Source organism: Artibeus jamaicensis, unplaced genomic scaffold, assembly GCF_021234435.1.
Source record: "Artibeus jamaicensis isolate MK-2021 breed Jamaican fruit bat unplaced genomic scaffold, CSHL_Jam_final contig_519, whole genome shotgun sequence".
Taxonomy (NCBI): domain Eukaryota; kingdom Metazoa; phylum Chordata; class Mammalia; order Chiroptera; family Phyllostomidae; genus Artibeus; species Artibeus jamaicensis.
In genome coordinates, this window is record NW_026521871.1 from 31,881,013 (window position 1) to 31,894,440 (window position 13,428).

At 38.3% G+C, this 13,428-nt stretch overlaps 1 protein-coding gene across 8 annotated transcripts in view; it reads right to left on the reverse strand.

Annotated features, from left to right (window-relative positions):
- ANKRD28 (ankyrin repeat domain 28) overlaps positions 1-13,428 on the reverse strand; it is a 201,318-nt gene that overhangs the window by 62,708 nt on the left and 125,182 nt on the right. For 4 of the 8 annotated variants that reach the window (XM_037143950.2, XM_037143952.2, XM_037143951.2 and 1 more), the window contains one exon: positions 4,024-4,094. The exons of the other annotated variants lie outside the window; for them this stretch is intronic. In XM_037143950.2, coding sequence (XP_036999845.2) covers positions 4,024-4,094 — 71 coding nt within the window. The remainder of the gene's footprint in view (positions 1-4,023; positions 4,095-13,428) is intronic. 8 annotated transcript variants of the gene reach the window in all.

Sequence of the window (13,428 nt, forward strand, 5' to 3'; positions counted from 1 at the left end):
ACCCTATTTGCATGCGAATAAACCAGGAGGAATAATTGGGGAGGGCGAACAGACCGTGCAACCCAGGGTTTCAGTGCTGGGAAATAAAGCCTCAAAACTTCGGACTATAAAAACTTGTGGGGGTTGCGGTGGCAGGAGAAACTCCCAGCCTCACAGGAGAGTTCACTGGAGAGACCCACAGGGTCCTAGAATGTACACCAGGGGTGTTAAATTCATTTTCACTGGGGGTCACATCAGCCTCACAGTCGCCTTCAAAGGGCCAAATGTAATTTTAGGACTGTATAAATGTAACTCCTCTTTAAGTAGGGGAAAGGAGCTCGGCTACCACCAGGTAGCAACAAGGTGCCAGGCCCGATAAAACAAGGTGGAGGGTCAGATTTACCCTGCAGGTCTTGTGTTTGCCACCTGTGATGTACACAAACCTACCCACCTGGGAATCAGCACTAGAAGGACCCAATTTGCTTGTGGGGAGTGGGGGAAGTGACTGAAAGCCAGCCAAGAGCTGAGTAAGTGTTCCCTCTTGGGCCCAACCCCCATATACAGCGCCATAATGCACATGAGCTGCCCCACCCTGGCAAATACCTAAGGCTCCGCCCCTTATTACATAAAAAGTATGCAGAGATTTTAAAAAATTGCTCAAATGAAAAACCAGATGAAAACTCCAAAAACAGAACCAAGTTTTGAAGAGATAGCCAACCTATCAAATGCAGAGCTCAAAACACTGGTAATTAGGGTGCCCACAGAAATGGTAGAATATAGTCACAAAATAGAGAAATAAATGAAGGCTATAAAAAGTAAAATAAAGGAAAATGTGCAGGAAACCAACAGTGACAGGAAGGAAACCAGGACTCAAATCAGTGATTTAGAGAAGAAAAAAATAAACATTCAATCAGAACAGAATGAAGAAACAAGAATTCAAAACACTGAGCAGATGCTCAAGAACCTCTGGGACAATTTTAAATGTTCCAACAGCTGAATCCTAGAGGTGCGAGAAGAACTGGAAGAGCAAGAAACTGAAAACTTATTTGAAAAAAAAAAAAAGAAAAAGGAGAATTTCCCCAATCTGGTGAAGGAAATAGACATGCAAGTCCAGGAAGCTCAAAGAATCCTCAAAAAGTTGGAATCAAGGAAGCACACACCAAGACACATCGTAATTACATTACTCAAGATTAAAGATAAGGAGAGAATCTTCGGTAAGAGAAAAGAAGAAAGTTACCTACAAAGGAGTGCCCATAAAACTGTCAGTTGATTTCTTAAAAGAAGTCTTACAGGCAAGAAGGGGCTGAAAAGAAGTATCCCAAGTCATGAAAGGCAAGGACCTACATCCATTATTACTCTATCCAGCAAAACTATAATTTAGAATGGAAAGGCAGATAAAATGTTTCCCAGATAAGGTCAAGTTAAAGGAGTCCATAATAACCAAGCCCTTATTATATAAAACGTTAAAGGGACTTATCTAAGAAAAAGAAGATGATCAAAACTCTGAACAATAAAATGATAACAAACAACTATCAACAACTAAGTCTAAAACAAAAACAAACTAGAAAACAACTAGAACAGGAATAAAATCACAGAAATGGAGATCACATGAAGGGTTATTAGTGAGGGGAGGATGAGGGGAGAAAATGGGGGGAAAGGTGCAGGGAATGAGAAGCATAAATGGTAGGTACAAAATAGATGGGGAGAGGTTAAGAATAGTGTGGGAAATAGAGAAGCCAAAAATCTTATATGTATGACCCATGAACATGAACTAAGGTGGGGGTGGGGGATATTGGTGGGGGTGGGATGGAGGGAAGTAAAGGTAAAAAAATGGGACAACTGTAATAGTACAATTAATAAAATCCTTATATTAAAAAATTTTAAGTTGTTGAAAATAAAAAATGTGTCTTTTATTTTACAGAAAAAACTAAATGGACTTTTTTGTGAACACAATACATAATTTTTGAAAATCAGTAGTCAGTCAAGTCTCTGGGTGGAACCTGCAATCTTCTACTAACATTAACTAAAATAATTAAAGAAAATATTTTAGGAATTTTTTGGTCCACTTTACAATCAGTGGAAACTAAGTGTTCTTTCTGATGATTTAAATTGGCAAAACTCCACTAATTTTATTTTATCCTTACCTGAGGATTTTTTTTTACTGATTTGAGAGAGAAACATTGACGAGTTGCTTCCCGTACGCACCCTGACTGGCAACTGAATCCACAACCTAGGTTATGTGCCCGGATTAGTAATCGAATCCACAACCTTTTGGTGCATGGGACAATGCTCCAACCGGGTCACCAGGCCAGGGCAAAACTCCACTAATTTAATAGTCATATTCCCAAGAGTCATACCATGAAGCAGATAGGTATGACTATCGTACTAATGGATTGCAATGATGGTAATGTTTATTTTTTTCCTTAACTGCCTTTAATTTTTTAAATCCTCACCCGAGAATATGTTTGTTGATTTTAAAATGGAAGAAAAAGGAAAGAGAAGGGGAGGGGGACATTGATCAGTAGACTCCTGTACACACACACCCCAACCTAGTATTAAACCTGCAACCTAGGTATGTGCCTGGACCATAATCAAATCTGCAACTTTTTGGTGTTGCAGCTCCAACTAATGAGCTACCTGACCAGGGCTTTAAATTGCATTTAAAGAAATTTCCTTTCAAGAGAGCTAACCACAAACTTAACAACATTACCATGAAATTTCAGAATTTGAAGTATTTTAGTTAATATATCTTAGTTTTCATGATAGTCCTCAGATTTACCCAAGATCACACAGCTAGAAAGTGACAAGATATATCTGAAGCCAGTTTCTCCAAACCCAGGTTCTCTAGTTCATCAGCCCAAGCACACCAAGGGCCCAGATCTGAATTACTGTGTGTTCTCAAGTGTACATACTGTTCCCCTGCCCCTACTTCTCCCAACTAGAAGGCTACAGCTAACAGACTGCCTCTGTCACGCTGCGGGGCTTGTAATCATTCCTGGCACTTTCCCCCCAACTTCTCTTCATCCGCCCAGCCTCTTGTTCTGGGTTCATGATGTAGTTCACAATGAGAAACACAAAGAAGAATGAAGAGGCAGGAGTTTCCCCAGTTTCTCTTGAAGAAACATCCTCCCGAGGCAACAGTTTCCTTTCTTCATCCCATGAAGGGGAGAAGGAGTAATAGCAACATTTCCTTATCTCTCACAATTTTAATAACTAAAGAAACACTAGGTTAACATTAATTTATATAATCACACACTTTTATATTTTTAATTTCAATAAGCATCAACTATCATAAGATAGGTAAAAGGGGTGCTTTGGGCACAATGAATTTCTGAAAGCACCCAATTCATTCTAGAAAGGAATAAAATGACAGGAAAAAAGAGTTGAAGTCTTGTCCCATTTCTGCTACTCAAGACTTGAGTGGTTTCTGGTAAATCATTACTTACAGTTTCCTCAAAATATTTATCCTACAAGGATGTCATGAGGACTAGAGGATTTGAAAACTATAAAAAGAATGCTTTCCAAAAATGTCAGTTATCTGGAAGAGCAAACAATATACAAGGTTGTAAATAAGCAGGAACTGGTCTTCCTCATAAGACACCAAAACACTTTCAGGTTACGTATTTTGAATGGTTAAAATGGAAGCTCAACTAATGTTTTGAAACCATCCCAGTGTTTCCTTAAGCAGTATTTCAATCGTTGTTACACACTGCTGAGACTACCTGATCTCAGTCAGTAGAACACTTGCAACACGTCTACTACACTATCGTGAACCAGCAGAGAAAAGCTCTGAGGATAGATAGAAAGATAATTTCTATCTTTCCTTAAGATAGATAATTTCTATCTTCCCATCCCTGAAGATAGAAAAATAGAAAAATAACTTCTCTCTTATAGGAAGTATGTTTTCTACTCTCCACTACTTCAGATTCTCCATTTTCAGTTGCTTTTCCTTCTTTTGAAAAAACAAAATTTATATGTGGGCTCATAGACAAGCCTACTTAATGTTTTTTATACACAATATATGTACTAAGAGAAATTTCATACCTCACTACAAGATGCAACTGCTCTGTGTAAAGGTGTCAACCATTTGCTGTCTTTGGCATTAACTCTAGCTCCTGCAACAAGAAGAAAAAAATAAATTGAAATATTTTGCATAAAATATTTTAAGTAAATCTCCTGAAATAGTTCTATATTGTCCAAATTGGGTAAATAACAATTTAAAAAGTACTACTTCATTTGTATACTTTATGCTAATAAATTACCCTTAAATTACAAAACAAAACTATCCTTTTTAATTGATATAATTATCCAATAAGGTATTAGCTCATTTTTATTAAAAAGATCATGTAGACTAGAAAAGCCACCTTTATACAGAGCATATTCAAAGTAAAAAGTCAGACTCTACTTCAGGTGTGTTAAAAACTCAAATACTTAAAAATATATGAATAAGAATACTCAGAGATAAAATGTAGACTATTAAAAAGTTTTCACTATATTTCTTTACTAATGAATATATCATGTTATAAAGCTATATAATATCAAAATACTTTTCCAGTGACAAAATGCATTAGTACTATAAAGCTATTGTATAAAAGAAATACAATGGCTATAGACTTAGGGAAAAATTGAGAAAGCAATGAACCAACCCACATGTCTTCCCAGGTTATATCTAAAGGCTTAAAGAAGTAATAATTTAAAAAAATCAACTATGGATAGTTGTTTAAAAATAATTAATTAAGAGACAAAAATTATCCTTAACAATATGGAAGTACTTTTAACAAGACAAAGTGTCTGGCCCTGGCTGGTGTAGCTCAGTGGATTGAGCGAGGGCCTGGGAATCAAGCAACCACGGTTCGATTCCCAGTCAGGGCACATACCTGGGTTGCAGACCAGTTCCCAGCAGGGGGACACACAAGAGGCAACCATACATTGATATTTCTCTCCCTGTCTCCTTCCCTTCCCCTCTAAAGATAAATAAATAAAATCTTAAAAAAAAAAAAAAGACAAAGTGTCTGAACTGGGTAAGTAACAGTTGAAAAAGTAGTACTTCATTTTTATACTTTATGCTAATAAATTACCCTTAAATTACAAAACTATCCTTTTTAATTGATACAATTATCCAATAAGGTATTAGCTCCTTTTTATTAGCTCACTATATAATTTGAGGGGGTGGGGAAATGCACTGCACTGTCAGCAATACCAGGTTTACACCCAAAATCATAATGACCTTTATATCCAGTCCAACCTCCTTATTTTCCAGATGATGAATCACAAATATAGTGAACACCTCAATGTCAGAGTCAACTACAGAAGATTAGAACTCCATCAAGATTAGAATTCAGACCTCCTAATGTTTACATTCTATTTTCAGTGTGATGTTCCAGGAAATAGTCAAGGGCAGTGATTCCAAATTATAGATCTAACAATTACTAGCTATGTGTCTTTAACTAGGTGTTTGATCCTTCTGAACCTACATTTCTTTGTCTGTGAAACAAATCTATATTTTGTTACAAAGATTAACATCTAATGATGTACCTAGTATATACATAACTCAGATATACTACAAGTAGATTTAAAAGTCTTGAATGAGAAAACGAAATGATACAGATGTAGGAAATTGTTCACAAATGTAGCAGCTGAAATTCTGTGTAGCTGAACCTTCTGTGGGCAGTGAAAGTGGGAACACTGAAAGAACCAACAACCAATATGAAAGCTTTCAAAATTGCTCAATTAGGTTTTGGGAGAAAGAGTCAGCAAAATAAAGAAGCAGCCAGAGAGAGCAGTATATGTATTTATGTAATAAACATTTAAACAACTATCTGCTGGTCTCTGTAGAGAACAAGATTTTAAACTTTAAAACAAAAGACTGCCTGACTAAGATCGGCATTTGTTTTTGGTAAGAGGTACAATGTAGACAGTACAAACACTAGACGCGTGTATGGTTTAGAAGGTTGGAGCCCTACACACAGTGAAGAAGTGATATAGAAGGTAGTCTCCTTCATCCTCCATTTATCTGCTTGGAAAGCCAATGGTTCTCTGATATACCTCTTTCTACAATTTTGCATGTATGTACACAGTAAAAGGGCAAGTCTTGGCATTAAAGACTAAAGGGTAGTGACACAGGCACTGAAAAGAGACAAGTACCCTCTACAGACAAAGGTAGAGAAGAATAAGGCCTGATAGTGGAGCTTCAACAAATTGGAATGGTTATTAAGTTTGATTCAAGGTATTAACAACAAAATAGAATGTGGTTGTCACAAAAAATGAGGAGGATCTGTATACTGATAAAGATGTGTGAAAGAAAAGTAAAACAAAGGCAGTGAGAACTGTATGAATAATATTCATTACTTTTACATAGAAAAAGGCAGAGATCACATCTATATTCGTGTTTGCTTTATACGTATAAAGAAACCCCACAGGAACACCTAGACATTAATACAGTGGTTGCCTATGTGATTGTGTTGGTGGTGGGATGCAATGAGAACTGGGTGATGTGACAGGGGACTGGGGGAAGAAAGGCAACTTCACTTTATACTTTGTCATTTACATAAATATATCTATAATTCTTAAACAAAACTGAAATACTACCTATTCAAAAAATGAAATTTATTTCAGAGGGAATAAAAGGAGTGGTCATAAAAATTCCAAGAATTTCACTTCAAGTGCAAAGAAAAAAATTGGAAAATAACTAGGAAAAGGATAAAGGTAAGGTAGCATTTCTTTTGGTTATGAGTTACCAGATATACAGCTGAAGTCAGAAAATCTTATTTTATTGGCACATTTGACAGCTCAAAGCAGAAATCCCCATTGGCTTCTGTCATTTAAAGTTAAAATAATAAATAAATTAATTTGTTTTTCCTTCTCTTAATATTTAACTTATCAAAAAACACAAGTGACTACAAGAAAGAATACACTAACTGATACCATTACTTGCTATAATAGACAATTAGATTAAAAAGTTGGTTTGCTCTTTTTAGATTCTAAAGATACTTATCTGCAGGAAGATTAGAACATGGGATATGATCATGATCTTTTTCAGAAGAGACATGTCTTTTTCTTAATCATGTGTTTCTTCTAACAGCACTAATCAAATGTTTTAATTACTTGGACATTAAAGGTCAAGTATATATATGAGAAATGGTTGGGCTATCTCTAAGGGTATCAATAAAACAAATTATCTCCCCTGCCCACAATGGTAATCAGTGTATGCTTCACATGTTAACAAAACACCATAGCATAACAATGTATATATAACAAGAGCAGCAGCCAGCTATGAAATGAAAAATGGTGAAGAGCAACAAACATGGCAGCACACTTTAGCTGTCCAGGCTCTCTGAGCTCATCTCATGAACTCTCTGAAAGGTAACAAGAGCTCCAAAGTTAGCAACATACAAATAAACAAACTACAACACAAAAATAAACTGCAAAGTTATCCAGTAATGGAAAAGACGTTTCCAGAGTAAGATTAATCCAACAATTGAAAACTAGCCACAAAGGCTAACACTAAAGATGGAGACAGAAAACAAACAAACAAACAAAGAAAAGAAGAAGAAATCATTATTTACTTAAAACACAAAACTGTCTTCATGAGAGAAATAAAACCAAATGTAACAGCTCTGGTGGTATCATCACATGATCTATATACATGGCAGAGCGTATTTGTGGTTTATAAGGATAACCTCAAGTCACCACGATGAATTTCTTTACTATTCCTAGTTATTAAAACAGAAAAAATACAAAACAGCTGTTCCATCTCAACTGCTGAAGTTACATTAGTGGGAGGCCCTGTGAAAGAAGAAAGTGCTGAAAAGCTGAAGACAATAAAGATAGCAATTTAAAGATGACATCACTGATGTCTACTGCAAATCAACATTTACAGAATATCTCTTAAGTGCTAAATAAGAGTTCATCGCATTAATCCAAACTGGTTATACCCAATTGTATAAAATCAAATTTCTACACTAGACTCTCCTTCTCCAATAAATACATGTATATCAATTGAGCATTCCCTTAATATTTGCAGCCAAAATCTATGCCACCTCAAACATCTGAATTTAGATTCATTTTTCCAGAGTAGGTATAATTAGATTACTGATACGTTGAAAGCAGAAGAAAACAAACAAGCAAAAATTTACTGCAGGGTCACAATACTAGTTAGAGCAACGGTCCCCAATGTTTTTGGCACCAGAGACCAGCTTGTAGAAGACAACTTATCCACAGACCATGGGGCTGGGGGAGAGGGGATGGCCTTATAGCCTGCCACCAGATACAGCTTAACTGTCATGTGCCACTCATTGATAGGGTTTTGATATGAGTCTGCAAGCAACTGATTTATTATGGTTTCTTTCTATGCAGTCAAGCCACTCTGCTAATGATAATCTGTATCTGCAACCTCTCCCCAGCACCAGCATCACAGCCTGAGCTCCATCCCAGATCAGACACTAGATTCTCATAGGAGCGTGCAATCCAGATCCCTCGCATGCGCAATTCACAGTAGGGCTCGTGCTCCTGAGAATCTAATGCAGCTGCTGATCTAACAGGAGGCAGAGGTCAGGTGGTAACACCCTCGACGTACAGCATGCCAGCGATGAAGCTTTGCTAGCTTGCCTGCCGCTCACCTCCTGCCGTGAGGCCCATTTCCTAGCAGGCCGAGGACCGGTATCATAGCTGTATTTTTTTGTGCCCATGCTGTTGATTGTTGAATGTAATGGTCTGATCACGACACTGAATAAATATGTCTTTAAGAAAACAAAACAAAACAAAACCAGGCAACAGACAGATATCCGTCCATGGCCTGGAGCTTGGGGACCCCTGAATTAGCACATACAGAAAAATCCAGACAAATGGCTTCCTCTCACCCAATCTTTTCATCTAACAATTCATACATGTTAAAATAAATTTGAAATGATAGATTTTTAGAAAACATGTTCTTTAAAGTTAAGATTTCCAGAATTAGAGATAAACATCTAGCTTATCTGGATACAACCCAAAAAGAATTTAAAAGAAATAAAACATCTAATTTACTTACATTAGTCTATTCTGGGCTCAAGACAGCAATGTAGTTGAAGAGAGGTCTGGACATGTGAGGAAACTGTCAGGGGTTAGTGGAAGGACTCCAGGAGTAAGACCTGTGATCTAATAATGGCTCTGTAACCAAGAGGCTGTGTGACCTGGGGCTGTTACCTACAGCCCAGAGTTTCATTTGTTAAGCATAACCTCTACCTCCTTTGTGTGTGTATGTGTGTGTGGGGGGGTGTGTATGGGGCAGGGAGAGGGGGTGAGGGAGGGTGGGTCTCAGGCTGAAACAACACAGCTCCAGTTTTTGCAAAGTGAGTTCCGAGAGTCAGTTACTCAAATCAGAGTATCCCACTGGACGCTAGGTCTCATTCTGCAAGATAACTGATCCACCTCCTTTCCCCCAGTCTAATCTGTCACCAATACCTGCCAATTCTTTAATTTTGGGAACCTCAGTTTTCAGAAAAATCAGGGGTGTCCAACCTGTGGCCTATGGGCTACATGCAGTCCAGGATGGATATGATTGTGGCCCAACACAAAATCGTAAATTTACTTAAAAGATTATGAGTTTTTTTGTTTTCATTAGTGTTTGTGCATTTAATGTGTGGCCGAAGACATTATTAAGACATCTTCCAGTGTGGCCCAGAGACGCCAAAAGGTTGGATGGACACCCCTGTCAGATTTCTAAGATCCATTTCCAGGGATAACATTTTATTCTATTTTGAAATACTCAGAATAAATTATTTCATACTTATTAAAAATACCCACCCTACTTTAACATTAAATAGATGAGGTACCATCTTTATAATTTATGCCAAGAGCCCTCAAATTACAGCCCATAGGCTGCTAGCTACCTATTGTATAAACAAGGTTTTATTGCTCAGAGCCATACCTACTCATTTAAATGTTAAATTCATAGCTTTCACATTAATGCTGAGTAGTTACTAATGTGTCTGTAAGGTCCTTTACATAAAAAGTCTGTCATCCTCTGATCTAGGCGAAGTACTTGAGAGTGACACTATTAGCTATTTCTATTTTCATACATGCTTATAATAATTACAAATAGTCCCACTAATAATTTTCTAAAGCTTCGATTTGCAGAGATTAGTTCTCTTTGTTCCTAAGCTACAGGAGACAGTCCATAGCTAGTAAACAGGGCCAGGAGCCAAGTACTTTCACTACTCTTCCCAAACTGGAAATAATGCTTTCCTTTGGCTGCCTACCAAAAGCAGTGGCAAAAGCTCCAGATTGTTTTCAGGTTGGAAGAAGAATAAACAAAAGACAATTACATTTCCGTTTTTCAACCTGTAATGTTGGGGAAAAAACAAGAGCTGCTGCACATTATCATTTAAAAGTTGAGTTACGGACACTACATATTGTGGGTTGAATTGTACCCATCACGTTCCAATTCCTATGTCAAAGTCCTAGCCCCAGCACCTGAGAATGTAACCTTATTTGGAAATAGGGTCTATACAGAGGTTACTAAGTTAAAATGAGGTCATTAGATGAGTCCTAATGCAATATGACTGGTATCCTTATAAGCAGAAGATATTTGAACAGGCTTCTACAGATGGAAGACACAAGGAGAAGGTGGTCACCTATAATCCAAGAAGAGCCTAGAACAGATACTTCTCTCACAATCTTAAGAAGAAAGCAACTCTGTTAACACCTTGATCTCGAACTTCTAGGCTCCAAAACCATGAGAAAATAAATTTTTGTCGTTTAAAGCACTCAACTTGTGGTACTTTGTTGTGGCAGCCCTAGGGAACTTATGCACCAGCCTTGTAGGCTTTTTTTTTTTTTTTGATTTATTTTATTTTATTTTTTTAAATTTATTTATTTTTTTGAATTGCTTATGCTGTTACAGTTGTTCTATTCCCCCCTTCATTCCCCTCCACCCTGCCCCCCCAACCCCACCATTACCCCCCTTTAGTTTATGTCCATGTGACTCAAGTCCTTTAGGTTCTATATTTGCCATACTATTCTTGCCCCCCCCCATCTATTTTCTATCTACTGTCTATGCTACTTGTTTTCTGTACCTTCTCCCCCCATCTCCTCCTCCCACTCCCCTGTTGCTAACCCTCCTTGAGATCTTCATTTCTATGTTTCCACTCCTGATCTAGCTGTCCTTTTAGTTTGCTTTCGTTTTAGGTGTGGTTGTTAATAACTGTGAGTTTGTTGTCCTTTCACTGTTCATGTTTCTTTAACTTCTTTTTCTTAGATAAGTCCCTTTAACATTTCATATAATAAGGGCTTGGTGATGATGAACTCCTTGAATTTGGTCTTATCTGAGAAGCACCTTATCTGTCCTTCCGTTCTAAATGAAAGTTTTGCTGGGTAGAGCAATCTTGGTTGTAGGTCTTTGGATTTCATGACTTGGAATATTTCTTTCCAGCCCCTTCTTGCCTGTAAGGTCTCTTGAGAAATCTGCTGACAGCCTGATGGGGACTCCTTTGTAGGTGATTGTCCCCTTAGCTCTTGCTGCTTCCAGGATTCTTTCCTTCATTTTAATTTTGGCTAATGTAATTATGATATGCCTTGGTGTGTTTCTTCTTGAGTCCAACTTTTTTGGTACTCTCTGGGCTTCTTGGATTTCTTGGAAGTCTATTTCCTTTGCCAGATTGGGGAAATTTTCTTTTATTATTTGTTCAAATAGTTTTTCCACTGGTGGTTGTGTCTTTCCCCCTTCTGGTACCCCTATAATTCGGATATTGGAGCGTTTAAAGATGTCCTGGAGGTTCCTAAGACTCTCCTCATTTCTTTGAATTCTTGCTCCTTGACTCTTTTCTGTTTGGCCATTATTTGGTTTCTTCTGGTCCACTCCATTGATTTGAGTCCCAGTTTCCTTTTCATCTCTATGGGTTTCCTGTGGAATTCCATTCATTTCCCTTAATTTAGCCTTCATATGTTTCTCTAATTTGTGGCTGTAATCCACCAGATCTGTGAGGAAGCTGATGACCAGTGTTTTAAACTGTGCGTCTGAGAGTTTTGCTATTTCTTCGTCACTTAGATTTATCTCTGGGGCTTTGAGTTCTCCCTGCAACATTTTTGGTCTGTTCTGGCCCTTTAAGGGGGAGAAGCGGCGCCTTGGAGTCCCAGGTCGCTGGGTTGTGACGCTGTATGTGGGGGCGTGGTCAGAGCGGGGAAATGGCGCGCAGCCTATCGCCGCTGCCGCCGGTCCAACCGCTCACTCACTCACTCGCGCGCAATTAGGCAACCACAGTCAACTCGTTGCACCGCCTCCCCACTGTCTCCTCTGTAGTCGCTCACCCAGTGGGTTGCTCGGTCGCTCACTAGGTCCAATCCTGGGTTTGGAACCCGTGCGACTGGATTCGCCCCTCCTTTGTAACTCCTCACCCAACGCCGGTTTCGCCCCTTACCGGTCGGGCTGAAGAATTTGTTGTTAGCGGACTTCCGAAAAGTTCAGTTTTCCGTGTTCTGGTTGTATTTTCTGATGCTAATATTTAGTTGTCCCTAAACTTGGTTGTGTGAGGAGGCACGGCACATCCACCTAAACCTCCATCTTGGCGGAAGTCCGCCTTGTAGGCTTTCAAGGGTCACATACTTTAGGTCTAATTCCTAATACCTAAAATATAATATTTGTATTTCCTTATCAAAGACTACATTTCCCTTAAAAGGCCAATCAAATGACTGTGATGAATGCCTTAGACAACAGTTATTTAAACACCTAATAATATGTGATGGAAACAGTCTGAGGCACTGCTAAACCTATGATTTTAAATACAGGCATACTTCATTTTATTGTGCCTTGATTTGTTGTGCTTCACAGATGTTGCATTTTTTTTTATAAATAGGAGGAAAGATCTTCCACCAGCAAAAAGGTTATGACTTGATTTACTACAATACTTGCTTTATTGTGGTCTGGAACCCAACCCACATTATCTCTGAGGTAGGCCTGTACAAGCAGTAAATAAATAGCTCCCGTAAAAGTATATTTAGATAGCCAAAAAATTTAAGTCCTTAAAACAGAGTTCTTCAATAGAAGTCACTGCCTACGGAAATCTCACTAAATGCTGGGGTTGGGGGGGATGGTTAGTGTGTACGGAGGGTGGTTATAAAGTGCAGAGGGGAGGAAGAAGTGTTCAGACTATGAAAGAGTTAAGAATATGGACTCTATCTAGCCCTGGCTGGTGTAGCTCAGTTGACTGAGCACGGACTGAGAACCAAAGGGTCACCAGTTCAATTCCCAGTCAGAGCACATGCCTGGGTTGCGGGCCAGGTTCCCAGTATGGGGCACGTAAGAGGCAACCACACATTGATAATTAATTCTCTCCCTCTCTGCTTCTCTTCCCCCCTCTGTAAAAATGAATAAATAAAATCTTAAAAAAAAAAAGAATATGGACTCTGTAGAGTCAGATTGCCTGAGTCTGAATGCTGGCAACTTTCAGTATTCAACAGTACAACTTTCAGTCA